The following is a 27,884-nucleotide window of genomic DNA, read 5'->3' as shown; positions in this document are numbered from 1 at the left end:
CCATTCTATGAAATCAAGCTGCTGTTCCTCCCGCCGCCTCTGCTGCCTTCCATTATCCCACTGACTCCGGTGCTCAAGTTTTTACAAGGGGCTGTGTCAGATGTGTCACCCGATTGAATCAGGGTAATGAACAGCCCGAACGTGGGGGGGGGTGCAGCAGAAGAAAGGAGCAGTCCTCCGAGCTCCAGCTCCGAGCCTTTGTAGAAATTCCCTCTGTTCTTTTCAAAGGCTGCTGAGCGAGTGAGGGATTGCATTGGCGCAGTTCTGTTTTAAATTTGTTTTTCATGACGCTTAGATGTATAAAAAATGTCGCTGTTTTTTTTTTTTTTTCTTCGTGGCTGCGTCATGAGTGAGCTGGTTATCAGAAAAACTGGAAAAACTGATGGGTACCTCCTCGCTCCCCCTTTCTCCCCCTCTCCTCTTACTGTCTTTGAAGGGCTTTAAAAGAAATCAGACCACTCAGATTCCCATCGGTCCTTATGTAACCGCTAGCACTGGACCAAAAGTAGGAGGCAGAGCACCGAACAGACCTCAGATGGCTTTACCTGGCTACTGCTTCAGTTGCTGGGACTGTTTTTTTGCTGCCACAGCTCGTAGCACTGCGTGTCTCCTGCTGTCTCTCCTTCCCCCACCCCCTTTTCTTTTCCTTGTAGTAGTAGCTTCCAGGAGGAACTTGGCAATTGCAGAAATGAAACACAAATGGTCAGAAGCCCAGAAAGGACAGACAAGTGGTTCATCACCATCCTTTAAGTCTGGGAGTATTGACCCTCTTCTGAGCAAAGACTTACTTTATTGTGTGTTGACATTTTCAAACATGGATAAAGAAATTCTGAAAAAGACGATGACTTTGGCCAGTTGTGACTAAGGGCAAAGCCTGAGGTTGGATCAGCACCGTTCTAAGTCAGCTCTGTTAGCCCCCCCTTCACCCCCCACTGCATTCACGTGTTCCTCAGTATAATACACTGTGGGCTCTGTCCCCTGCTAGCATAAACCACGTATGACAGATCAGTGCCCTTTGACTCTGCTGCATCTGGACAGTTGGTATTGCTTTCTGGGGTCATCAACTTCATCATTTTTCCTGGGCAGATTTAACGTTGTCAAGCCCCGTGTCTTACCTGCACAGGAAAGGTTAGGATTAGCTGTAGGAGTCTGTTGTATAGGTGACCCCCAGCAAATGGGCAGCACTGGGGGGCACTGCCATAAATACTTCTCTGTGAGATTTCTGCATGAAACTCTGTAAGTAGGTGCCCCCTTGGAAAATTCTTTGGATGTCAGCTGAGCACGAGAACCTTTGCCTTGCAGGCCAAATGAAGGGATGGAGTTAATGACTTCCTTTGCATTTTGCAGGATGCTTTGTCACGTGTTGGGGATTTTTTTCTGACAGAAGAAAGATTGAATTGTCTAATGCAGATAGCCACATGGAAGTACAGCATGTGAACGGCTGAAGTTTGTAACTGCGCGCCACTTGCATTCTTCAGCCAAAGATCCAAACTGAATTGTGTCTATTTTCTGTCGGTTTCAGTAGCAGCTGTAGCAGCTATGCAAGGTGCTTGTTGAACAAGGGCCCTTTCTTTGTAACTTAACGTTTTATATTTAGATGCCTACAGAAACATGAAAGGAAATGCAGTAACAGCTTGATCTGTCATTTACCATTGATTGTGACTCATCTGAAATCCCTATTTTAGTTCCCTTTTTGTTAGTGCAACCACTTTAATATTGTCCAAATGGCTCAACTCCCAAAAGACAGTGTTGCAACTATTAAACGTTATAAGGTTAGAAGAAAGAATAACAAATTAAAGATTCACCTGAAAGCAGCAAAATGCAATATTCACAGAATTCTGTCAGTTGTTACAAAAGCTTATTAATTTGATTTGTACTTTGAATCTGTCAGGCCCTTCTGCTGAAACACCAAACTGCAGATATTCTTATTAAATAACAAATTGGTGATTGAGGAATTGGTACAAATGTCGGTGGAAGAGGCTGAGTTAGACTTGCTGCTTCTTAAAGGTGCAGTTCTTAAAGCTTCATTTTAACATTTAGTAGACTTGTAGGATACACAGAACCCTGAACAGGCAAGCTGAGTACTAATCCTTAAAACAGCAATAAAAGTGAGCATCCAAATATAAGCCACTAACTGTTTTTTGTTTGTTTGCTTGTTTTTTTAGCATTTAGTATTTTAGCTCAGGAACTCCAAAGACACTATCTGGTCTTCCATTTCGCTTTTTCAGATTATTTGCTTCAAGAGCATAGAAAACTAGCAGTTCAAGGCCTATTTAGGTAGTATTTATTTTGCTTTCTCCCACCCTCATTCTACAAACCCTTGCAGAGTTCACAAAGAAAGACAAAAAGCCCACGGAGAGTATTTTTGAGATCTTACCTTGATGTTTTCTTAGATGTCATTGTGATGTTCAGAGTTCTAATGAATTTTCTCACATAAGATGAAAGAGTTTGAGTTGATGGATTGTCAATGTGCTCTGGGGCTTTGTTTTTTGTTGTTGTTGTTTTACTATTTTAGGTGTGAGTTTCAACAGTGTTTATACCCAAATTTGGAGAGTACTCCTTCACCTAGCTGCGGACCCCTACCCTGATGTCTCCGACTTGGCTATGAAAGTTCTCAATAGTATTGCCTACAAGGTATGCCCTTCTGCGTGCGTGTGTCTCTGAGGCTTTTCTGTCAGCTCTTTTTATGGCTAGGCGAAGCATAGGTAGACTGAACTAAATAGGTCCATTGGAGGGCTCTGGTAAGTGATCCTAGTTCAGTCTGAATCTATTTCAGAAGGAACTTTTAATGTTTCAAGTGGGGGAGGGCCTGGGGTTGTTTTAGGACATAAATTAGGTACGGACCGTAGACAGTAGGTCTTGTTTAGAAGCCTACTTGTCTAGATCAGTCCCTGGGAGAAACCTTAAATATACTTCATTAAATTATCCGTTTGCAAACTGATTTAGATTATGCAAGTGGGACTGGCCTGCAGACTGAAGCCACAACGGCTCTCCAATCCAGGTGAACTAGTACATGTGAGTCAGCATGCAGACACCCCTGCCACTACTCACCTCTTCAACCCAGGCCTACTCCGCCTAAACCACCATCCTCATCACATTTCATCCTCCAAGGATGACAAGATGTCCCTGGAGGCTGCCATCACTGCTGATTCAGAATTGCCAGCTTGGGGAGCTGTAGCAGCACCCTCACTTTCCACCTGAAACGAGGCACCAGGCCACCCCAGAACATCTTCTCACCGACTGCCTTCCCCTTGTCCGCCCCAGTCGATGGTGTCAGAAAGCTATCTGAACGCAGTCCTTCCCACATGCTTCGATTCCACCTTCCTAGTTGCTCTAGCATCAATACCATGAGCCATTCCAATGCAAGATGACGTCTCTTACTGATGATTTCTAATGAATAATCCTAAACCTTCAGACTTAAGCTTCTAAGCTAAAGTTGCAGTAAGAGATGCCAGCATTGTGCACTGCCATTTTAATGCGTTAGAGACTTCTTGCTTTGAAATCTGGTTTTTCTCTGGAGAAAACAGTTACTTATTTAAACTCTTCCATTTGTTTTAATAATACATGTCAGTGAGTTGGTAAAGTCTGTGTTTTGGGATAGAGAAAAATTCTGAGTGGGGACAATGAGGTCTGGCCTTCCCTGGTGATACAGATGTACAGCACGTTACTGTCAGGCTGGAGATTCCAAACTAAGGTGAATAAGGAAAGGAAAAGTTAAAAGATTTCCATCTCTCTGTTCTAGGTGCATGAAGCTGTTTCAGCATTGTGTTTTGGAAGGCTCTTTGCAATATAAAGTGTTAGTCCAACTGTGGGTTTAAAAGGGTTATAAAGAGGAAATGGATGTGCTTTTCCTGCCTTAACTGTTTTTTCAGAACTTACTCCCTTGCTCTAGTGGAAAGAGATGTATAAATATTAATAAAGATGCAGTTGTACCCTGCAGGTGTCTTCACTAGCACCACTGTAGTTCTGCTTAGCCAGCAGGAATTTTCATCATTGTGTTGCGATGTCCATAGGAATATCATGACTGGTTTGATAAGATTTTGTGTTGATCCTGACACGTCTGGACCTAAATATGTTGGTACCAAAAGGAGTCCAAAAGCTCGGGTGGACGGATATCATGCATCGCAGGCTGTGCTCCTCAGACAGCTGCTCCACAAGGCAATGGCTTCTCAAATGGTTTTGCAAAATAATAAAAGCGTTCCTGGTTATGAAGACTTTTATCTGGGGATGCTTCAGTGACCAAAATTAACTTGTTCTTATTAGCCGTATTTGCTCCTGTGTTAGCCAGAAGGTGCATAAGGAAAGCATTGAAACGTGCGATTTGTCCAGCACTTTGGGCAGATGCATACATGGGGGCTTAACCTGCACACTTGGTGGTGGTGTGCATTTGCTCTTGCAAGTATTACGTGGCTTAGGTAGCTTCTAAAATGGTTTCTTTCTGAGAAATGTTATTACCAGCCCACCAAAATGGAAGTTAAGGCTTCAGACCGTGGGTTACGATCTGGCCTCTGCTCATTTCGTCATGGACAAAGCTCCCGCTGTGAGCAGTGCTGGCAGGATTCACAGCCTGAAATCTGCCTGTCTCTGCTGCTGTGAGCTCAGATAGATTATAAGAGCTGTCTGTCATGTAATGCAAATTATTAGCAATTACATTTGTGTTAATTGTACCCTGCAATCTTTCCTTGGTGTTAATGGAGTGTTGGTTGGACATGAATGGAGCAGCCTGAATGCTTGGCCACAGGCCCACTGCCCCTTCTGAGTAAAGCACATGCAAACAATGTGTTTTTATTTTGTTGTTTGCTTTAGTTTTGAATGGAAATTGAAGTTGATTTTCTTGAAATATACACACACGTGTTTATAGAGAGAGACATGCACAGTTTCAGCCTAGGTAAAGAACTTGGATATTTGGGGTTTCATCCTCTTGTTTTAGCTGATACAAAATTTAGGGAAAGAGAGGCTTCATTTTGGAACTTGGACATCTGAGAGTTTCTTGTATTAACAAAACACCTGCAATTTGTATGGCATTGCCTGTTACCGGTGTTGGCTTTTTAAGCTGAAAGACCTGAACAAATTAGCCACAGGCTTATGGTTCTGAAAGGTATCAGAAGTGCTCCACCTCCGTGTTTGGTTAACTAAGTATTTAGCCTCAAAATGTTGCCAAGCTGTGCTTTAAATCCTTATGATTTTTAAACATATTTTGAACAAGGTAGGTGTTAGTCATGCAACTCGGTTGCCCTGATGGCTGTTCAGACAACACACGGAGAGTGGCGTGGTATGAGAGCCTCAGAAATCAGCATCGCCACACACCAAGAGGACTGGGAGTTTGGTGAAGTTCAGGTTAAGTCTGAACTTGTAAAATAGGCATTTGCAAGGCACTCTGTGAACTAAAAACGGAATTTTTGTTTTCAAATGAGGCAACTTCTATTCAGTGTAACGGAGCCATGGATATAGATCCTTATGTACAGGAGAGCTCCAGTGGTCTTTAAATAGGGCGATGTCTTTCTGAGCAGCTGGTGAGTAGGTTGCACAGACGTGCACGCTTCCTGGGTTGGAAATGTGCAGTTTTATTTCATGGGCTCATTAGACATTGCTGGTTCTCATACAGATTGCTGCTGTGTTGTGATTTATATTTATGGTGCAGATTGCAAGGGTACAACTCTCCTTCCCAGCCTGATCTTTTAAAAAATCAAAACGTGGTTTTTATCTGTACCAAAGCAAACAAACACAAAGGACCCAGGAAGCAATGTTGGCCTTTAAAGACTTTTTGAAATCAAAATTAATTAAGGAAAGTTTGCTTCCTCCCAGGTTGCTTCATTCAGCTGTTTTTAATGGAAGGCTTGAGGCTGAACTATCCCAGAAGTTGCTCCTCCAACAACATCACCCCTTGGTACAGGCTTTTCTGAGTACAAGCAAGCAATTCTGACGGTGTGCTCTCTCTCCCCCTGCCCCCCTCCCCCTTTTTTTTCCTCTTTTCTTTATCTGGAGACAATTTGAAAAATTATGAATTACCAATTCCCTTCCTGAAAAGAGATGATTTGCCTGGCAGAGGAGCAAATCCCTGGGAAATGGGGAGCTGCAGCCTGGAGCAAAATATGCTGCCATGTCACTGAACTGCAGCCCTCACACACTGCTCACTGCTTGCAGAAAAGAATATTTTTTCGTTTTTTTCCCAGTAAAAAGGAAGGCTGTCTGTCACATTCATCTCTGTCTACCCCTTCAACAAGCTGTCATTAGCTGACCTTGTCCCTCTGCTGTGAAACAAGGTGACCTGACCCCTTTCAGCTGACAGAGACCGCAAGAATCTTCAAACCGAGCCTCCGATGACTAATTAAAACTAGTTATGAATAATAATCCGTGACTAGTTGCTAAATTGCTTCAGCTTTCCTCCCGTTCTCGTTGCGTGATCTCCGGTGCCAGCCCCGTGGGGTGCCAGCTGCTCACCGGAGACCCCGCGGCAGTCCTGACTCACCGAGCCTTAGGGCCCTCCTCACCCCCATACGGCGAGGAGGAAATAACACAAAAATTCAGCCTGTTTTTAGGAGGAGGCTGGCTCAGGGACCAGCCTGGCTAGCCGGAGGTCGTGGCATTTGCCTTCTCAGCCAAAACCAGCCGGTGTTTGCCGTGCTGCAGGGGTGCTGTGCCAGGCCAAACAACCCACAGCCAGGAGGGCTCGAATCCTCTTGAAGCCAGGGAGGGGAAAAACTCCTTGGGTCACTGGAGAGAAGAGGAGTAGGGTGTCTCAGAAGACCTTTTGGCCCCAGGAGGGGCAGGCAGGCCGTGTTCCCAGCACACACACCTCCCATTTCACTCTGCAGCACTACGGGGGGCGTGAAGCACGGAGGAAATGCTGCTGTTTGCACGGGATGTAAAGGCACTGAGGTATAGAGGGCCTGTTAGCTGCCTGGCTTCCCCGAGACCTCACATGCAGTTTTTTCTTCTTGTATGCTCGGTGTTTCGGCAGCTGCTAGTCTTATCTTGCCTGGATTAGCTTCAGCTGGAAGCAAGCCCCGGTGTCGGCACCTCAGAGCCTTGCTCAGCTCTTGTGCTGTGAGACGCGGATTTTCTCTGACGCTTGAGGAGATGATAAAAGTCAGCTTGCCCGTGGGATAGCTGTAATTGTCCCTCCAGGTTTTTGATGCCAGGATGGGTTTCCCTTAAGTTATTTCAATATGTAAAAAAAAAACAGAGAAGGCAGGGTGATGTGGAAGAGAAGGAAGGGAAGCCACAGCAATGGAAGGTTTCTCCCTTGGCAGAGGGGAGGTTTGTGCAGCACAAGCAGCTCAGCCTGGAGAAATGAAAGATGCTGATGGAGCTGTCTGTTCACTCCTTTCTGCCTTCCCCTGGCTTGCATTTGAGGCCATTCCTAGGAGACAGGACAATAAATTTGTAAGGGCTTTTGCAGAAAGAGGTCTCTTGTAGGTGGTGGGAGCGTGCTGTTTTGCAGGAGCCTGGCTGTGTTCTGTAGAGCTTGGAGCTACCCAACCTTGCAAATCCCTTGCCTTCCTCCTGAGAGCAGATGGGAGCTGGTGTTCCTGGAAAGGGCATCTTCTGCTGGCCTCCAGAAAAGCTTGGCTCTGCTCAGGAGAGGTGGAGAGGCAATGGGAGGCAGCTTTACGTAGCTGCCGGGTTTACGAGAAGAGCTCGGACCCAAACACGAGACCTGGGTCAGAACGGGTGCTGGGGCTGGCAAATTATTGCATTAATGCAGCCCTCCATTGCGAGGGAGGAGAGCAAGCCTCGTTGCTGAAGGAGAGCCCCCGGGCTCAGTGTTTGGAAGTTCTGGTCCAGATTTTGGGCTGTGACTGATGCAAGGAAGAGGCTGATGTGTTAGTCAGTTATTTCCCCGTAAGCAACAGAAGGAGACTTTCTGGTAAGTGTTGTCAGACTAAAAGAGTAGGAAAATCATCTTATGAGTTGGGAACTGTGCAGTGGCTTTTCATATGCATTTTTAAACACCCACAGACACTGACAGAGAGCTTAACTTCATTTAACCCCAGGTGTGCAATTGTAGTGCATAATAAATAACTGCAGTTGGTATTTCGTAGCCCTGGCTGTTCACAACCCTGTTGTGTTTTTTTCCTCTAGGCAACGGTAAATGCTCGCCCCCAGCGCATCCTCGACACCTCCTCGCTGACGCAGTCTGCCCCTGCCAGCCCCACCAACAAGGGCATGCACATCCACCAAGTGGGGTAAGCTCAAGCACCGCTTTCGAGGGCTTTTGCCACAGTGGGGTTAGGTGCTCCCTGGCCCCGCTTGAGCAGCCGTCCCCATTAGCTGCACCAGAGAGATTAAATTTGCAAAGGTCTCGGTAGCTTCTTGTTTTAGTGCTGGTGAGATGTTCAGAAACAAAGGCTCTGGGGAAAGGTGGGGTGTCTCTTCCTGTTATTCTTCTTAGGACAAAGAGCAACAAGCCACACTAATTGGCTACAGATGAATTGAAAGGAAAATTTAAATGTTGCTGATTTTACTGACACACTCTGGCCTGACCTGCGAGGTATCCAAATTTCCCGTTGAAGTCTGATCTGTTTCTGCATGTTCAGCTGATAAAAGCCAGGGTTTTCTGATGATCAGTGAGTGATGCCTAAACTCCAGTGAGATAACGGTACGAGCAATGCTGGGGTTTGAAAATCTGATTGCTTCCCAAAACATGCTGTCCGAGAGAAAACACCTGGCTTCAGATCCAGCAGCTTCACAATCGGCATGTACCAGGAAGGTTCACGGTTGTAAAGGAGAGCCCAGAACTGCACGGTGATGTTTTTAATGTCTTCTGATAGTATTATGCAACCGTGCAATAGCAGAAATCTTATTTTACATGTAAATTAAAATACTTTCCCCTGGGCTGACAGGGCTCCCAATCAGCACACTGAAATAAAATTGCTCGTCAGTGTGCCTTGGGTCGCACACTGTCACGCGTGGCTGCGAGACTCTTGGAGCTACAGGTTCCCAGAATTTTGACTTTCTCAGCCTGAATCTGGAGTTGGCTCAGTCAGGATTCACTCTTGGGGGTTATATCTGTTTTGGAGGCGGGGGGGAAGGATTGTGTTTGGTTGGTTTTGTTTTTCTTTTGTAGAGGAAACACAGCAGGGAAGTACAAATCGTGTAATAAAGAAACAAAGCAAAAAAGTAGCCTAATTCACATGCAAGAGTAAAGGCAGTGGAGCAGGTAATGGTAATGGAGCTGGTGTTATCCTCTGCCCTCCGTGTTCGGTGGGTCAGCATTGTTTCTCCTGCGAGAGACCATTGATTTGCCTTCTGCTTGTGGAAAAGCAGGCTGATTCTCAAGGGTGAGAAACATGTCAGGGTTGCAGTTTGCTGAGACGTGCCAGGTTTCAGGAGGATACCTATCAGAGAGGTTCTGAAAATGAGGGCAAGTCTCATGTCCACAGCTATCTAAATCCTTTTACTCTTTTTCCATTTGTAGAGGGTCACCTCCAACCACTAGTACAAGCAGCTCCAGCTTGACAAATGATGTGACAAAACAGCCGGTCAGTCGGGACATCACATCCGTAAGACCTGCCAATGTAGGCAACATGGGGGTTCAGTACACTCCCCACTCCCACCAATTCCCCAGAACAAGGAAAATGTTTGACAAAGGACCAGAACAGGTAAAGAGACTTTCCTTTCAGCTCTATTTCCTTACTCCACTGGGCTCTGTTACGCATTCTGTTCTTTGTGTTTTATTTCTGCATGTCTTTTCTCCTAGCTTCTAGCTCCTTCTTACACCAGGTTAGCTTCCTCTACCCAAGAAAATAAAAATTGATTATTTTTTTCTTCAGAGTAAATTTTGTTTTATGGCTTTGATAGGACATTACTCACTTCTGCTGCCACCGAGTAGTGTTTAATCTGAGTTGATTGTTTATTCTTTCATAAGCATTTGTCTGCCTGAGTGATAACGCACAGCCAGATCTGTGACCGTCAGATGCTTTTTCTCCAACCTCAGCAAAGCAGGAATAGAGGATGATAAAGGGGAGATTCCTCTTCCTTCACCATACAGATCAACGTTCCTCTTGAGATACTGCTAGATGCCCTTGTGCCAGAATATTCCCCTTCATTACAGCAGTCCTGACCCCACTCCGTGCTTTGCAGCCCCTCTTCCCTGTGCACAAGGGCTGGTGTAAGCCCAGACTAGTACTAGGAAGACCAAAGCTTATTATAGGTGACTCTGCTGGAAGCCAGCTGATAGCTGAGAGCTGCAGGAACCTCTGGGAGGAACTTTTTCAGCACACGTGCCAGCAGGGGGTTTGCAGCCATTTCAGTATTCCAAAGACAGTCATCGGATACTGGGCATTTTTCCACTTACAGAAGCATGAAGGACTGATGTGCTGCCAAGTAGAGCAGTCCTGTAGCGTGCACAAAGGAGTCTGAATGTCACCTTCAGATGGCTTCAGATGACTCATCTCAGACGAGCATGGTTGAGTCCAAGCACACTCGTGTGCTTACGGCCACCACTGAAAGGCAGAGGCTGTACTTACCAGTGGGCAGTGTTCAGGATTCAGCCATCTGACAGTCGTTGTGTGTTTACCTCTCTCTCAGAGCATTTCCAGTTTTTTTCTGGTGCTTGCTCTATGAGAGAAAACTGGAAAAGGCAGCAGGTATATTCTGCTATGTCCTGTGGTGCTTCACCCTGAATCATCTTCACTGTGCCATGGTTTCTCATGCCACATTCTTGGGAGATCATGAGAAAACTTGTCCCAGGACTTCATTTTTGTGATACGCTGATGCTTCAGCCCTGATTTATATGGTAGCCTGATTGTGTTGTGTGCTGTGCAGATGAGGTAGTTTGTGCATTCTGAACAGTCAGTGTAATTACAGTGATCTTAAAGCTGTGTAGGAAATTTCATATCCTTGGCAATGTGTTTGAGCTTTTTTTTTTCTGCCCAGGGATCTGCCAAAGGCGATTGGGATATTATTGTGTATACATTTTGCCCGTGTAAGTGGGATGAACGTGAGATAACATCCTGTTCTCTTTCTCACCAGACTACTGACGATGCTGATGATACCGTTGGACACAAAAGTTTCATTTCAGCCACAGTGCAGACGGGGTTTTGTGACTGGAGTGCGAAGTATTTTGCTCAGCCAGTCATGAAGGTAATCCTCTCCGTGCATGCTTTCTGTATTGTGGCCCTGCAGCTCTGGAAAGGTTGGGGTGCCGGTGTCCTTATGTCAGCTGGTGGCTTAATCTGTTTCCCCTCCTTTTATCTTCTGTCCGGGGAGGGAAAGGAATGGACTTTGGTGAGCTGCATGGCCAGCCCCTATCAGAGGTAGCAAGAACAGGCAGTGACAGACAGGACAGCAATGTACTGCTAGGGAAGGAGCCCAGGGCTAAAACCCTGCACCTGTGGAATACTTTCAAGAACAAATGTAAAAACGAGGAGAGGTTTTGTACTTGGTCCAGATCCGCTAGTCTTGCACATTTGCATTACAGAGTTTTAGATGTTATGCTTGTCTTTCTATTGAAAATGGTATTAAGTTTAAAAAAAAAAAGAAAAAAGAAATCACTGATTTTTTTAGGTGGTATAAATATTGACTCCTTTAGCTTAGAATTGAGAATATTAGAGTTATTGGGAGTCTGCATGACTGTCTGAGAAAAACTTTAGAAGCATCATTATTCTTTTTAAAGTTTAAAAAGAATCCTGTTACAGCAAAGAATGAGGGTGATAATGACAAATCTCCATTGAGATCTCTTTCAAAGCGAGTGTGTTCTGATAACTCTAAGGTGGTTTTATGTGAAGTGAGAGATGCACTAAAGCCTTGTTCTAGGAAAAAAAAAAAAAACAACAACAACAATAAAACAAAACATTGCTCTTCAGAGATGAGCAAAGATTGTCAATGACTGGAAACAGAAACTTAAATTCCCGGAATCTTTTAGCCAAAGATCAGGTTTCAATCTTAAGTATGAAATCAAAACAAGCAGTAAATCTTGCCTTATTATAAGTAAATACAATGAAACAGACCTGCAGGTACCTTGGGATTCAAGCAGCACAAACCGTAACCAAACTTTCAGCTTAATTTTTTGGAGGTGTTACAATTTATGTGAAAAATAGTGCCCAGCCTGTATTAACACCACTACCTGAGCAACTCAGCTGTGGATGTTAAATATCGGTGGCTGCATATAAAATCTTCAGAATATACAAAGAAATTGTGCGTTTTATGTGCTGTCTCATCTAAGAATTGCCACTGAGCCATCTGTTACTGCTCCTTCCAGCCTTTGGGTATGTAAATAGTTTGCTGATGAGGTGAGGTAATTGCCCCCAAGTTTGAGGATAGCAGAAAGCGATGACACGGCAGCCAGGTTTCTGTGTAGCTTTGATTTCTTTAGAGAAACACCAGAAGGGAAAACTAGATGGTAAAGCGATTGCCTGATACTTCCTCAGCTGCTGCTGAAATTCACTTTCTTCTGATACCATTAGCAGAATAATTCATTAGAAAAATACATCTGGCCTGTGGGGCTCGGTCAAGCTTTCCACTAGGGTTTTCTCTCATCAAGATGAGTTTTGGTGTCTTTATTCAAGTCCAGAAAAGAGTACAAGAAAAGGAGGAGGATGCTGTTCCGTCTCTTAGTTCTTATTAAAAACATTTGTCTACTTTCTAAGGAAAAAGAGGGGTGTCTTTATTAATACGGTAAATCACGGTTGACAGACAATCAAAACGCGGTCTCAACGCGTAGATGGGGAGCTGCGTGTGTGGATTTAGTACTTCGTGTGCATAAAATTGAGAAAATTACTTTGGGGGAGGAAAGAAAACATATGGAGCGTTCCCCTCCTAATACATACAAGCCAGGGAGGGGGAATCACGGCAATGGAGACCTCGGGCTTCCCTGCTCCGTGGTGAGCCCCAGCCAGCTCCGTGCGTCACCGTGAGGATTCGGATGCCCCAGACTACATCTGCACGCCTGCCACGTGTGCAGCGATCTGTCTCTTCAGCTTTTCCTACAGCAGCTGGAGGAGCAGCATATGTGACATGAAAGGGTCTCTTAGTTCCCGTAAGTGTTTTTGGTTGGTAACGTTCATTGCCTTGGGTTGTGCGTTCTGAGCACAGGCTGTCCTCGGCAGCAGTGGTTTAGGTAAAGTCTGAGCAAAAGCAAAGCTGTGTCTTCTGATGAAGCAAGGAAGAGAATTGATTTCCCCATTACTTTTGTAAAGCAGCTTTAAGAGGCCACATGGAGTTCTTCCTGCTGAAAATCTTGCACGTTAGGCTGACTGATAGCGAAATGCGGGCAACTTCGTAATGAGAGTGGGAGGTGTGTGTGCAAGGGACGGGGAGAAGTCCCTCTGCTAGAGCTTCCTTTGTCATTGCTTGATTGCTGCTTATGTAATCAGGCAGGACTGGCCATCCCGTAACTGGGGTATTGGCTGGGTTTCCATCGAGTGCTCCTTTCCTAGAATCTGTTCCTGCTGCAACAAGGAACAAACAGCCCCGGCTTGTGGCTGCTGTCTTTGGGGAACTTTAGGCTCATGAAAAAGGCAGAGAGTAAAGTCTACCGAGTCCTGATGGAAAAGGATGACACTGATGTTCAATTTCAGTGCTTCATTTGGAGATGCTGCCTCCCATCGTAAACAGGGAAAGACAAGACAACTATTCCTGTAATGAATAAACATAAAATGACTGTGAGTGCATCTTAGTCATATTTAATTTATGAATTTAGTTTTGCTTCATAGACCTTGCTCTGAGAATGCTTTCACTGGAAAGATTGAGGGATTAATTTCCAGTGTAAATCACTGGCTGAGTTTCAAGCCATGATACCAATTTTGATTTATCGATTATCTAATCAAATAAATGGAGAAAGAAAATGCTGCATTGTAAATTCTCAGTGTGCCAGGGAAAACAAATACCTACCACAGCTCCGATTGCTACTGAAGTCATTCCTCTTCCTAAAAGCCCGGTGTGGCAAAAGGCTGCTCTGCTAACCACAGGCGGCCCTGGCCCGAGCGGCACAGGAAAGCCGTGTTGCCAGCTGTCAGGAAGCCCTGAGTCAAGGGGAGCGGGAGCCAGCATCTGTTATTTCCAGGACTGGCAGAACATGCAGGCAGGAGCTGGGAAGGAGCCTGGAAGGTGAGAATTACATAAGAAATCCTTCCTGAAAAATCCCAGCCTTCCCCTCAGCACTCTCACTGCTCTACGTCTTGGCCATCGTTCAGAGTCCTGCTGGGGAGCCGAGCCTGCCTTGCTGCAGCCACGTTACGGGGGGAAAAGCTGCAATTTGCTGAATATTCCCTGCTCCCCTCCCAACGCTGACCTCCGTATCGAGAGGGAGAGACAAAGCATTAAAAACAAGCAGAAACTCGGTTAGCTTGCGGGTGACACTGCCCGGTGGGAGGTTTCGGAGGCGTAGTGGGTTTGTGTCTGGGTGGGAGCTCGGAGATGCTGGGAAGGGCGGCGTGGGGCGATCCTCGTGGCAGCGCTGCTTGTGCCTCCCACGTACCTCGGGGAGCTCTGCTTGGAGGAGAGCTGAGCAGCAGCCAGAACCAGGCTGTTGTTTACTAAAATGACTTTCTAATGCCTAAATACGAGGTGGAGGGGAGGGGAGGCGAAGACATGAATAATGAGCCTAAACAGCCAGCTCCTCTGAATAATTTCTGCTTTTGCAGCCTGCAGCAGCTGGGCTGGAGGTCACTGCTCTCCTTACACACGCGTCCTGTGCTGCTTTGCCACGAGTCCCCTTGTGGCTGTTCTGTGGGGTTGTATTCTCACGGATTGTGGCACAGTCCTAACAAAACCCTGCATGGGAATGGGAAAAGTTCTCGGAAAAGTTCTTTTTCTCCACCCAGCAGCTTCTTTAAGCTGATATTCTTTATCTGCAAGAAAATAGGAGAGCTCCTTGCTCAGGTGCACGGCTCTGTGTTTCTTAGTCCTGAGCTGGGAAAGCTGCTGGGTGCCTCTGGGAAGATTTTTCATTCTCTTCATGCCCTCCTCTTCCTCTGGCCTTTTAGGTCTGCCTTTAATTTATTCCCAGAGAAGCCAGATTTTCATTAAGGTGTAGCTGTAATCTCGCTACTCTCAAATCTCCTTTGATGTATTTTATCTTAGGTTTGTTTATTGCTTTACATTATTGGTCATCTGTCATCGCCTTTCTAATAAATCTCGTATTCTTGAAAAACTGAAATAGCAGTACTTTTTTTTTTTTTTTTTAGCAGGTACGGTAGGCTTCTTATTTTAAAGAGGCAGCGATTCAGCTCAGTAATAGTTGTTTTCCAGAGCACAGTACATTTTGAAGCTAGTGTGTGTAATAGTGGCAGATGGTGTAAGTGCTTTCCTGTTCAGGAAAAAAGTGTGTGTGTGTGGGGAAGAGGGAAGGAGCAAAAGACTTGGTCTTTTATGTCTCCCTTCTCCAAGACTTACTCCTTTTGGCACAGACGTAGCTTCCTTTATCAAAGGAAGCTAGCTCATCTTCTTAATTGATCCAAGGATGTTTCTGGAGCAGTAACGTTACTAGTCCTAGATATTTTTTAAGCATTAAAAAAAAAAAAAAAAAAAGACTTATTATATCTCCTGCAGTGGTTTTGGGGATGAAATCATGTGAGTTTATTCCTTTTGATCCCGTACTTTGGCTAAGGACACGAGAACCCATGATCTCGGTGCAGCATCTTGCCTTGCCTTGCCTGCCAAGGCCCTGGCAGGAGCTGCCGGTGGTGCCGCTGCCTGCAGAATGCAGCCCCAGCTCTTCTGGCTCGAGGACAGATTTTGCAGGAAAGCCGTGTTAGCAGGCAGAAGCCTGGAGCTATGGAGTGTGAATAAATATAATAAAATAGGTCAGAATGGTTGTATACTGCTCAGGGCCTCTATCCAATTTCAGGTGGAGGAGTGTGTGTAATCAAGCCCAGATCACACAGAGGAATCATTTTCTTGCAAACAATTCTGGTCTGGGAAACTAAAACAGTTGTCATTACTAGTAAATGTGGTGTTTGTAACTTGAGCATCTCAGGGATTCAACAGTAAAGCAATGCAGTTTTTGGCCTGCAGCAGTCTATTAGTAAGGACAGATTTTAAGATGTGTTCTTAGCTTTCTGCCTGTATCAAAGCCGTGTGCCCTCTTTCATCTCAGGGTTGCTGTGTGATGCTTTCAGATGAAAAGTTTTATGCAGAGTAATCTGTATTGCACTGAAATTAGACTTACAGCTCCTTCCCTCCCCAAGCAGTGTAATGACTGTGCAGCAGGAGGGGGTTCCTCGCCAACCCCCCCTGCGTGCTGCGGTGGCAGATGAATGATTTGAATGCGCGTAGCTCTTTAGAAACTCCCTGTCACTCACTGCGGAGAAATGCCTGTGGCTCAACAACAAAGCAAAATATAGGGCAGCAAAAGGAAAGGGGAAGATTTTACAGATGATGGGAAGGTTTAGATCAGAAAGATGCTTAAGTGTTTAAAAGCGTAAGATCCCATGAGCTCCTCCACTCACTGCCTGGAGATGCTAAAAATATATTTTTTTTTGGTCTGACATGCATGCATATGAACCGTGATCAAGAGTAATACGTGGAGTTTTGATTTACTGTTGTTTTGTTTTGTGAACGTGTTGATATACTGAAAGATCCCAGAAGAACATGACTTGGAGAGCCAGATCCGCAAGGAGAGGGAGTGGCGGTTCCTGCGCAACGCTCGGGTCAGGAAGCAAGCCCAGAAGATCATCCAGAAGGGTGAGCTTCCCTCTTCCCCATGCTGCAGGTAGCCTCCTGGGGCTCCTAGCACAACTCCCATTAATCATGCCTTTACCAGGCGATGGTTGGGCCAGAATTATTTTAACGTGGGGATTTACTCAAATTCCAAGTCACCCTGTGACCGAAACGACTCCTGCCTGGTGCCTCGAGGGGCGCGGGCTGGGTGGTGGCAGCAGCAACAGCTCCCTGTGTCCTCCCTGGAGGGTTCCCAGAGGGCAGAGCCGTTTGGGTGGCTCGTGGTCCTCCCCTGGGACACCAGCTGAGGCAGGCGTAGTTGGAAAAGCAATTTTGCTGGGGCAACCTCGTTCTCCGGAGGTTTGCTGGGCTCCAGTCGGCACAGTGGGCAGCGTAATGTCATGAAACTGCAGCACATCATAAGCCAGAATAATAAGGAAATGAAACTGGAGCCCAGGAAATGGCTTGGGGGATCTTTCTGAATTCAAGAAAGGGGATTGTTCGTGCTTGCCTGAAGAAGTTACATTTTTTTTCTAGGCAGCGTTCATATTTGGTTGCTTGACCTGAGCAACTGCGGTGCCAGCATTCATTTAAAAAAATGAAATTCTGAAATAGTAGAAAGAATTAAGATAGACTTAGAATCCTTTAATGAAAATTAGATTAAATGGATGCATTTTGAAACTAACTAGAACTGAGTAAACGTCTCTTGAGCTTGCAGTTTTGTGTGATGAATTCATACTGTGCCAAAAATGCAGTTTCAGGGATCCCCAAACTGTTTGTGAATCACAAACCGTTCTGAAGAGAGGAGGGTAAGGTATTTAGCTATCATTTTAATGTCTCGGTGGAAAATACATTTTTCATTTGGAAGTTAACCTAGCATCTAAAAGAACTGAAGCAAAAGATTAAATAAATAATTTGCAAGCTAAATCAAAATACTTTAAGTTGAATAAAGTATGTTTTGTTTTATTTTTTTTGGAAAAAAAAAAGGAGGGGGCAACACGAGCGAGTATTTCTTTGGACTTGGTTGGGCTTGCTCTGTGCTCTTCAGTGACCAAAATAAGGGAGCCCCCGGGAGGAGGAGGGGGCTGCTGCTGGGGCTGGGGGCTGGGGGCTGAGCCTCGTCCGTCCCTGGGGAGCTCCCGGGTGCTGAGCCCTGGCTGCCTCCCGTCCCCTCAGGTATTTCCCGGCTGGACGACCAGATCTTCCTCAACAGGAACCCCGGCGTCCCCTCCGTGGTGAAGTTCCACCCCTTCACGCCCTGCATCGCGGTAGCCGACAAAGACAGCATCTGGTGAGAGCTTCTGGGGGGTTCTGGCAGAACGTGTGCACCCTGTGGTTATGTGGCACGTCCGATGTGCGTGGGTTATCTCAGGAAGAGTTGTGGGCTGTTGTTTTTTTCCCCGTGCCCCTCAAGGGCCAGCCTTCCCTTCTGGAAGGCAGGGAGATGGGGCCGAAGTCCTGGGGGTCGGTGGTGCAGCTGTCAGCATGGCACCGGGGCCTTGCAACTTACCTGCAACTGGGCTTTTCTTCTATTTTTGCAGAGTGTGGACCTATGTTACTAATAAAATGGTGCTGAAGGAGGAAAACAAATAGAATTGCAACATGTGCACTTCTTAGTTTAGCTGCTATGAGATCTCTTCTAGAGCTTGCACAGAGAACCAAGAACTGACCTGATATTTTTTCTCCCCGCAGTTTTTGGGACTGGGAGAAAGGAGAAAAGCTGGACTACTTCCACAACGGGAACCCTCGGTACACCAGGATCACCGCGATGGAGTACCTGAACGGACAGGACTGCTCCCTGCTGCTCACTGCCACAGGTGGGTGATGCGTGTCCCCGTGTTTCGTGGCAGAATTCGAGTCTGTGTGAGCTCTTCTGGACCTCTTGCTCTCCCCACTTTGAATGTGGCCCAACTTGGCCCTTCCCCTCCCCTGTGGCTTGCCTGCGTGGTCTCAACTGAGGAGGCACTTCCAGGATCAAACGTGAAAATTGCTTCTGGCAATACTGAAATATCTGAGCCACTTAAGTAAATGCTGCAAATGCTCTCAATTAACTGAAAAATCAAACACTTGCTGAAGCCATTTCCCATCACAGCTCTATTACGACATTTTGAGTCTCTACCTATCCCTGCAAAGTCACGGTGAGCTCCTACACAACAGCTCGGGCAACGTGCTCTTAGTTAAAAGCTGCTGCCCAGGGCTGAACGGAAATCATGCTGCAATCAATGTGTAAGAAATCAGATTTTGTTGCTTGTGCTGTTTTAAGTCTAGAGCAGACAGGGCTTATTTTAAGCGCTTCTCAAACAGTTCTGAGCTTCTGTGTGAGTCTCTCTGGTCCTTATATGTCACCCAGGGGACAAAGTTCCCTAGAATGCCCTGTTGCATCACGTAAGGTAGCATGAAGAGCTCTTTCCCATTCATTGGTCTGTAAAGCTGTGGGTAAGATACGCTCCTCTCCCAAGGAACCATTCTAAACCTGTCAGTCTAAGTGTTTTCAATAGCTTTTCAGACTTCATGCTGAAACGTACAAGTTGGGTATAATTAAGAGAGGTGGAAGAGGATTTGAGAGGGCCTTTAGGACATTTTTCTTTCAATGTATTGATTCGTAGCACAAAAGTTTCACAGGTGGGGAGCAAATTGAAAAAAAAACACATCATGTTCTTGAAAGATTTGCTGCTGATGGGCTGGGCTTTGATTCAGCTTCTTCTGTGGGGTTGTATTTTGTATTTAGGAGGGTATTTTTGTGGAACTTAGTACCAGTAGCAAGGAGGACAGAGAAAAGTCCTAGTTAGAATGGATTGGTCAAAGACACAGAGCAACATCTAATGTCAGGTGTTGTTTGTGGGAAGGAGAAAAGCTCTTCCAGAACAGTTCCCCGTGGAACAATCCTTTAGGCTTTATGGATGTAAGATTAAAGAAAAAACAACTCTAATAAAAAGTATTAAATTCAAGTGACACTCTCAGGTTTGGAGTTTGTGTGACTCCAGTTCTGCTTCTCTTCTTCTCTGTACTGTGCGCGACTAATTACGAGGGTGGCATCAGCGGTGGCGTTGCATTGTGTTCTCTTTTCTGTGCTTCCCAAGATGATGGTGCCATCAGAGTATGGAAGAACTTCGCAGACCTGGAAAAGAACCCAGAGATGGTAACTGCTTGGCAGGGGCTGTCGGACATGCTGCCAACTACACGAGGTAGGTCGCCACTAAGATTTCTTGTGGGAGGTGGGGCGGAGGGGGTAAAAATGATTTGTGATGTTAGGGCTTTTTCTAGGGATGGGTAGAGTGAAATGGGTTTCTCAACCTCAGCCACCAGTAACATCCTTGTTTAACAGTCTCTGCCTTTCTGGAACGGCCTTTGGCCAAGACTTGGTGAGGAATTACTTTTCCAGTCCTCACAAAATGAACCAACAGAACTAAAAACCCAACACAACAACCTCACATACGTGCTGAGAAACAACCAGAGCAGCCTCTTGCTGGGGAGCAAAAGGGCACAAAGTTCTTGTCCTTCACAAGCTTCGCAGCAGCTGTTTTGGCCAAGCGTTCCTCTAGGCTGTTCCTAAGGAGAGAGCTGTAGAACAACGGTGGAACTGGGCACTGTCCTGCTCTGCGCTCATGGTGGTAGGAGGTTATTCCTTCCCTGTCGGGGGGACAGTGGCTCACGTACTGCCTCTTTCTTTCTGATGGGCTGCTCAGCCTTTGCACAGCTTTGCATGTCGCACCTCTGACTTCATTTAGCTCAGTTTTAGCACTTACTCTCCACTGCTCATTGTGCGTCAGGAGGTGGCAAGAGAATACGCAAGCTAAATCTGAGACATACAGGACAGCACAGTTAAACACTGACCAGCATTGAATGTTAGAAAACTTCGAAAAAGGTGTAAAAAGGGGCACTGGTGTCCAGCCGTACACAGGATGAAACCAGAAGACTAGCTTAGGTAACCCTGAAGTCTGTTTTCAAAGACGTTAAAGGAGGTGGACGTTTCATTCTCCTGAGACCCGATAATGTACTGATGCTCTAATGGTGATTCTCTGTCACTTGAATATTTTTAATCAAGGCTACAAGTTTTACTAGGTGCACTCCAGTTCAATCAGTGCTTGTGGGATTAATGCAGGAATTGCTGGGTGAGGTTCTCTGGCTTGTGCTGTGCAGGAGGTCAGATGAGATGACCATCATCATTCATTCTGACCTTAAAATCTGACAGTTCTCATTTTGGAGCCTGCGGGGCTCATCACAGGAGTCTGACACAGCTCTTTTAGCTATTCATTGGATTTTACCAGTGCTGCCTTGTTGAGCTCCTATCCGTTGTGTTTTCCTTAATACCTCATGGTCCATCTCTGGTGTTTTAGCAAAGAGAAACTGTATTTGAGGCAACGTTAGGCTCTGTGCCTCGCTGAAGTGTGTGCACAAAACTGATTAGGAGCTGCTGGAAGTTTGCAGCATACTGTGAAAATTGCCGTGGTCGAACCCTGCTCTTTGCAGCAATGTCAGGAAAAGGAGGACGAAAGCAGTGGTAATTCCTTAGGCAGCGAGGAAAGCAATCAGCAGGCATCTCAGGTTGCCCTCGGTAGCGTTCCGTTGGTGTCTGTTGCTTTCTTGTCAACAGCAGTTTTTGGGAAGGACGTTGGTTAATGTTTGCCATGCCCGGGTTCAGGATCCTGCTTCCTTGGTGCTGGACTCACCCGAAAAGCCGATGCCCGGGAACTCCCCCTGCCTGCTCTTAGCTTATCACCAGCTTCTTGCTGCATCATCGCTTGTGCTCAGGGAAGATGCTGACAGCTGTGGACCGAACCTTCAGGCTAATTCCCTTCCCTGCCTTACTTTCTACGTGCACCTTCCAAAGGCACAGTGTTTGCTGATCTTACCTTACTTTCTCCAGGGCTTTAATGCAGAAGGAAGGGTTGTACCAGGGCATCAATGTTTGATGTTGCAAAATAGGTTAAGAGCTGAGGCAAGAACTGATTTAGCTGGAAGAGTTGAATGGTTACACTTGCCAAAACAAGTGTGTTGGAACTTTTAAACCTGTTCTCTTTCAGTTGTTTTTTTGCCTTTTTCTTTCTGGTAAGGTCTTAGGAAGTCTGGGCCCTGTTTTCTTTGCCTTTCACCTTCAGAGCAATAGAATTAGGTTCAGAAGAAGAAAAGGGCAGGTTTTTTGTGGAGAGAGAAATAACTGTGCTCACTTCAAAAGAGCTATGTAGATCAAGTCCCCTTGGAAATGAGACGCTCTATTGAACAGTCATCTTTTGCTGCCAAGCCCACAGTTGTGGTCCAGCACTGGCTCATAAAACTGAGGATGCATCTTTGAAGCTGCAGAGCTCAGGAGTTTTACTGGGGTTTGTTTGCTCTCACTATTGATTTCCTTCTCTCTTCTCCCAACCTTTTCTCCCATGTTATGCTCATTTCTGAATTTAATAATCTTCTCGCAACCTGAATACCGACTTTTCTAGGCGGTTGTCCCTCTTATAAAAGGAGGGAGGGATACACAAAGCCCAAACACATCCTCTGGAAGCTTGAAAATCATCACTGTGTTGTCAAAGCAATGGGAAGTTGACAATAACAGACACTGAGGGGCTGCTGGGTTTGGGGGAGTGATGCAAAGTGAGGTACAAAACCGAAACTCACATTCTTTGGGCCTTGCTTGTGTCAGGCAGCTCAAGGTAAGAGAAATGAGCTAATGCAGAGACGTGAGTGTGTTAACCCATCTGCACTGCGGGGCTCACCCAGCAGCAGCTTGGCCCCAGTTCGTTGCTCTTTAGTTGACCTGAGACTCAGACTCAGGGTGGGGGAGCCTTTAATTAACCATTGTCAAACTGCTGTGCGGGCACTCCTTTTATTTCTCTCTTTTTTTTTCCAATATGAGATCTGTTGATTTTGATCTTAGATCTGCACTCATGATGCACCAAGAAAGTCCCTTAAAATCCGGATGTTTATGTAGCAGTGTTACTTTTTGTCTGACGTGACAAATATGAGAGGGGAGAGAAAAAGGCAAAACACGTCGGTAATCGCCGTAGTGTTTCAAGCCAAGATAGGTTTTGCAGAGATGTCGGAAAAGCTAAGCATCTTCTATGAGCAGTGTAGGAAGAATGTAAATCTGACGTGCTCCAAAGCTGTGATTTCACAGCAGGAAGCTTTTGGAGTTCCTGTGATGGCAGGAGCAGCACAGTAACCCACTGCCCTGTCTGCATGAGAGCTGGGTTCGGGGTTGCTCTGACTTTGTTCTCTCCAGCTGTCTCCTCCAACAAGTGCTCACGCCTGTGCCTCTGCAGCTTTTTTGTACTGCTTCCTTGGGACTAAGGGAAACGAGGGGAGCCAGAGCCTCTTTCTGTGGGGACCCAGGAGGGCTGGACACCTCTCAGGGTCTCTTCCCAAAAACCTGGGCTTCTGTGCTCGGGCTTTCCAGGGCCACCCCGATCCGCCTCCCATTCTCTGCTGGCTGCAGTTCTCTTACGGCCTGGGAGCTGCCAGTGGATGGGAGCTAACCCGTGTCCGTGGCTCGCTTCCCACGTAAGAACCGTTTAAATGGAGCTCTTGTAATGTGTGTGTGTGTGCCCTGGGTGCTGAGCAGCTCGGCCACCCGGTGAAGGAGCCGCGGTGCAGCCAGGCCCCTCGCGGAGCCGCTTGGTGCGTGGTGTGTGGCTCGGTTTGTGCAGATGCCAGGAGCGATTTGGATTTCTGTCTGTCACTTCCTGATACATTTCACTTCAGAACAGGGACCAGATCATACAAAGGAGTCTCCTTGTTCGAGAAGAAATGTCAAATCTGTGCTGTTGTCAGGCAGCCAGAGCACTCACTGCACACACGACCAGCGCCGCTGTTGATGGCTCCCAGGAAATGCTGTGACTGAACTAATGCCTGCTCTCTGGATGGAGGCATGTGCTGCTCTTGGTGCTTCTGCTTCTCTTTTATGTCCTTTCCTTTGATTTGTGTTGCTTTCTCTAATCCTTTTTTTTTTTGAAGATTTATTTTTGCTCTGGCTGACCAACTTACCCTTAGCGTCAACCCCTTAATCCCTGTCTTCTCACAGGTCTGGCCCGAAGGGTTTCAATCTATCTTGACAGAAGTAAACAGGGAGGTGAGTGCTTTCTTTCCTGTTACCTATCACCAGCTGGGGTGGGAAGGAGCTCCTCGTCTGACGTCTGGTTGGTTGACTGTTGTGGTTTTTTTTTGGCATTGTTTTTGAATGATTGTTGGGTCCTCGTGGTTCCTGGAAAGCTTTGCTGCTGCTCCCTCTCCCCCTCCTTGCCTTGTGTTTGTGTCTGAAACAGCTGCAGTCAGAGGAAGTCCAGGTGGGTTTCTGGGGTGTAGAGATCTCAATTTCTTGGAAGATTTCAAAGCATCCCTGGACAGAGGAGTTTGACAGGTTCCAAACATGAGTGGCCGTTAAGCTAATGGGTGCTGGGGTTATTTGTAATGCACTTCTGCTATAAATATCATCTGAAAAAGAGAAGCTTTTCAAGAATCTTTTACGAATCTTACCGAGGAGGCTTAGAAGAGCGGGCTTAGTCTTTTGGCAGGAACATGCCCAATAAATTGTACGAGTTCTGTTCTTTCACGTGGAAGAAGCCAGGGCTGCCCGGAGCCTGCCCCCTCCTCTGCTGCTGAGGGCTCTGGGGGGAACAGATGGCTGCTGTGTCAGGGCATCCTCGTGTGCCTGCACCTACAGGGATGTGGCTGTTGACGCAGCCTTCCCACTCGTTAATATTTGCTGGCTGATAAGAGCTGAGTGTGTCTGTAGTGACGAACAGAGCAAAGGTGACTGCGGTGCTGTGCAGTTCAAAGCTCTTCAGCTCGAGGTCTGCGCAGATCTCTTACTGCTTGGAGCCTAGGATAGAAATTAGCAAAGCTGATGCGTTGCTTTCAGCATCCTGGCTCTGTGTTTCACTCAAAAATCCACCGGCCAATGGAAAGGCAAAAATTACCTCGAGTTGGCTGCGGGGAATTCCCCACTGGGTAAAGCAGGAGGCTGAGCAGCTTAAGGAAACACCAGGCACTCCTTCGTGAGATCAATGCTGCTAATGCCAAGCAAGTGCACTCTGTCCCAAGCACACAAATAACTGAGAATCAATATAAAACACTCATTAGCATTTTCTGACCAGGTGTTTTCCTGGTGAAATATTCAGCAAAAGGATTCCTCCTCCCTCACCGAGGAAGTCGTAAAAACGTAGCAGATTTAGCCGTTTGCCTGGCAGCAGAATAAAACCAGCTGTATTCAGGTAAAGTGTACTTAGTTTGTCACTAAAGCACCAAAACCCAGCTCTCACTGCCCAGCCTTCTGTGGGCGTTTTGCTGAATGGAAGGTAAGGATCTGCCTCCGCTCATGCCTCGGGTGAGGCCGGAGTCACCGTGTGCTGCTGTGCCGCAGATCAGCGATGTGCTGCGGGAAGACCAAGGGCTTAAGAACAGCTCAGGTCGTACCAGGCCACTCGTGCAAATCAGCACAGAAATCCCTAAAACTCACGGGAGCACAGAGCAAAGCCTGCAGCTGGCAAGTACGGCGTCCCCAAGGCAGCTGAGCCAGCAGGAGGCTCGGGGTGCCTTGGTGTGACCCTGTGCCCGGGCTGCTTCACCTCCTGTTGCAGCAGAGCTCCTCGGGGTGTCTCAGCACACCGCTGACCAGAGGAGGAGGTGGTGGTGTTAGCAGGAGGGCGTGCATCTGACCCCCGTGCACTTCTATCCATCGCTGCCTCGTGGGGGCTTTTAGTTCTGATGTGTAAACAGCCACAATCTGACCTACCTCAAGAAAATTTCTACTTATGCCAAGCAGGGAAGAATAAGCGCATATTTGCCAGTTCCCTGCTTGCTTCCTGCTCTCCTGGGGTTTCCGATACGAAATGAAAGACGTCAAGTACCTGCTCTGCAGAAAAACAGGACCTTACCCTCTGGAGGCTCTGCTCTGCTTTGAATAATGCTGACTCTTCTGGCAGTTGGTGAGCAATCCAGATGGGAGAGGCTGGAAAGGCAGCCCGAGCATTCTTAGAAATCAAAGTTGGCCTCCTGGCAGGAGGTGCCTCGGGGAGCTGCGGGGCTCCTGAGCCACGTGGGGCAGCCTGTGCCAGAGCCTCGGCAGAGGGAAGGCTCTAACCTGCAGGAGGAGCAGATCAAAATCAAACGGAGCTTATGCTGGAGAACAAGAGGGGGGAGAGAAAGGTAAAGTGAAGTCTTCCCACACCTCCCAGGGGCTGCTACCACGTCCTTCAGGAATACGAAGTTTGGGAGAACCTCCTTAGTTCTGGTCAGATATTTTTACAGAAATGAAATAATTGGAGAAGTTGCAGCTCCAGGGGTTTGTGTTCTTTCAGTTGGCTTCCCAGCATCACAGGTACTCTTTCCCCTTGCTGTGCATAGTCCTTGGCAGGAGAAGAGTGACACTTACTGAAAGGATGTTGTAGAAATTAATGAAGAGTGAGGTCACACAACCCTCCCACTGCTTCCTGGAAATTAAAACAGTGATGCGCCTCATTGCTCAACCAGGAGGGCCCGTGATTAAAAAATCATCAGTCAGAATCGGAGACGCTTTTATTCTGTGGTCTGTCTAGGTATTTCTGATCTCGTTGAAATGCCCAGTGCAAGTTGGCCACGTTCCAGTCATGATAAAAATAAGTGCAGACACCCAGAATGCAGCTGCTTTCAACGCCGCTGTTATTTATTGAAATGTATACAAGGAACTATCCCATCGAGACAAATATCTGATGCTCAGGGGGAATTCGGAGGGAACAGCAATAGAAAGTTACAGCTTCAAGAACGGTTATTGATGTGTTGCTTTGTATATCATCCCGCATCATGCAGAACTGCAAGTGTTTGTGTTAAAAGACTCGACAACAACAAAAAAATACTGGTGTGTTTTTATTTTTTTTCTTGAATTGTGCAAGATTTGTTGCTTGCTATCTGAGAACGTAGCATTCCTTACGGGAAAGTGTTAACCTTAATTAATGATGCATTAACTGTCTTGTTAGGGTCTCGTCCCTGCAATTCCTCAGCCTCTGGTTGTGGCTCAGCCCCGCTCCCAGCCAGTGTCAGGCAGGAGCGGTGGGGTCAGCCCTGCAAGTAGGTGGGAGCTTGGAAATAGGGCAGCAGGTAATGCACGAACCTCGTGAGGTGGCTCACGAGGAGCTGAGATGGTGTTTGCAGAATATATTATTGCCCTTTTGCCACAGTAAGGCTGGGAAGCAGCTTCCATGGCACACCTGCGAGCCAGAACGCAGCAGGTGAGCTGCGGTCTCGGTTGGAACATCCTGGAGAAGGACCTCTGTTAATTAAAAAGGAAGTGATAATTAGTAGTATGTCCCCGTTTGCTTCTCATCCCAAAATACTAGGAATTTCACGTGTAAACATGAGCCAACGCTGTATCATTTCCACCACGAAAACATTTCTCCTTACCTAGGAGTAGTGCAGCTATTTCTGTTTCGGTTCACACCGCGCGTGGCAGCTTGGAATTTAACATCTCTCCCCGTTACACGCTTCCGAACAGCTTAAGGGAGTGTATGAAGCCTTTTGTTCTTTCCAGACGTTTAATTCCAGTTCAGCATTTCACCCGGCTACGTGAAGGAGCCTCGGAGGCTTCTCGCATCCCCGGGCTGCAGCCGTGGCCCCGCAGTCCCCGCAGCTCCGGCACGAGCGCGACCTCTGCAGACGGAGCCCAGCAGGATGGGGGCTGCGGGAGAGCTGTTCCCTTCCCACCCTGAGGAAGCCAGGAGCCCTCCCTGCCTGTGCCTTCCTGCAAATACCCCGGTATTTCTGTTGCCTGGGGCAATGTGAGCACCCTGTAAGCTGAGGAGAAGCAAGGGTGGTATTTTCTGCAGAGAATAAGGCTGGAAAGAGGAAGAGAAAATTGCTTGGTACAGGATGAGCGAAGTGCTCAGGGAGCACGCGCCTCTCCCCGAGCAGAGGTTAGGGTTACACAGGCTCGGGACGTTGTGTAGGGGAGGCAGGAGCTGCGTTGTCTCCACGCCAGCCCCCCCAGCCCCACCACGCACCCATGTGAAGTTTTGGAGCTGGCACAGAGAGAGCTGCCCTGTGCGCATCGCCCCCTCCTCTCCTCCCCTCAGTTCCTCTTTTTGGGGTAAACCCTTGTTCTTTCCGCCCAGTAATCTCTCATGGGAGCTCTCTGTACTGCTTTTACATCAACTGAGACCGCTCTGGGGCTTCTTCCCCACTGAAATATTTTCAGTGATCGCATTCCCCGCAGGTGCGCCAAGGGAAGCTTGGGCAGCGGCAGCACAAACGCTGCCACCCCTGGCTCTGAACTCACCATCTCCGTCCCCAAGCGCAGGATGCTGGGACCTCAGCAGGTC

General features: G+C 46.9%; 1 protein-coding gene across 4 annotated transcripts in view; it reads left to right on the top strand.

Annotated features, from left to right (window-relative positions):
* The window catches only part of RPTOR (regulatory associated protein of MTOR complex 1), a 135,903-nt gene that overhangs the window by 95,157 nt on the left and 12,862 nt on the right, over positions 1-27,884 (top strand). The window contains exons 21-30 of one of the 4 annotated variants that reach the window (XM_068654647.1): positions 2,516-2,634; positions 2,947-3,015; positions 8,086-8,189; positions 9,422-9,605; positions 10,978-11,088; positions 16,524-16,629; positions 17,782-17,896; positions 18,298-18,422; positions 19,686-19,790; positions 23,618-23,665. In XM_068654647.1, the coding sequence (XP_068510748.1) occupies positions 2,516-2,634; positions 2,947-3,015; positions 8,086-8,189; positions 9,422-9,605; positions 10,978-11,088; positions 16,524-16,629; positions 17,782-17,896; positions 18,298-18,422; positions 19,686-19,790; positions 23,618-23,665 (1,086 nt within the window). The remainder of the gene's footprint in view (positions 1-2,515; positions 2,635-2,946; positions 3,016-8,085; positions 8,190-9,421; positions 9,606-10,977; positions 11,089-16,523; positions 16,630-17,781; positions 17,897-18,297; positions 18,423-19,685; positions 19,791-23,617; positions 23,666-27,884) is intronic. The other 3 variants (XM_068654649.1, XM_068654650.1, XM_068654651.1) reach the window with 3 other exon arrangements.

This window comes from Anas acuta, chromosome 18 (assembly GCF_963932015.1).
Source record: "Anas acuta chromosome 18, bAnaAcu1.1, whole genome shotgun sequence".
Taxonomy (NCBI): Eukaryota; Metazoa; Chordata; class Aves; order Anseriformes; family Anatidae; genus Anas; species Anas acuta.
The sequence above is the reverse complement of the archived record's forward strand: the minus strand, read 5'-3'. Positions and strand labels throughout refer to the sequence as shown.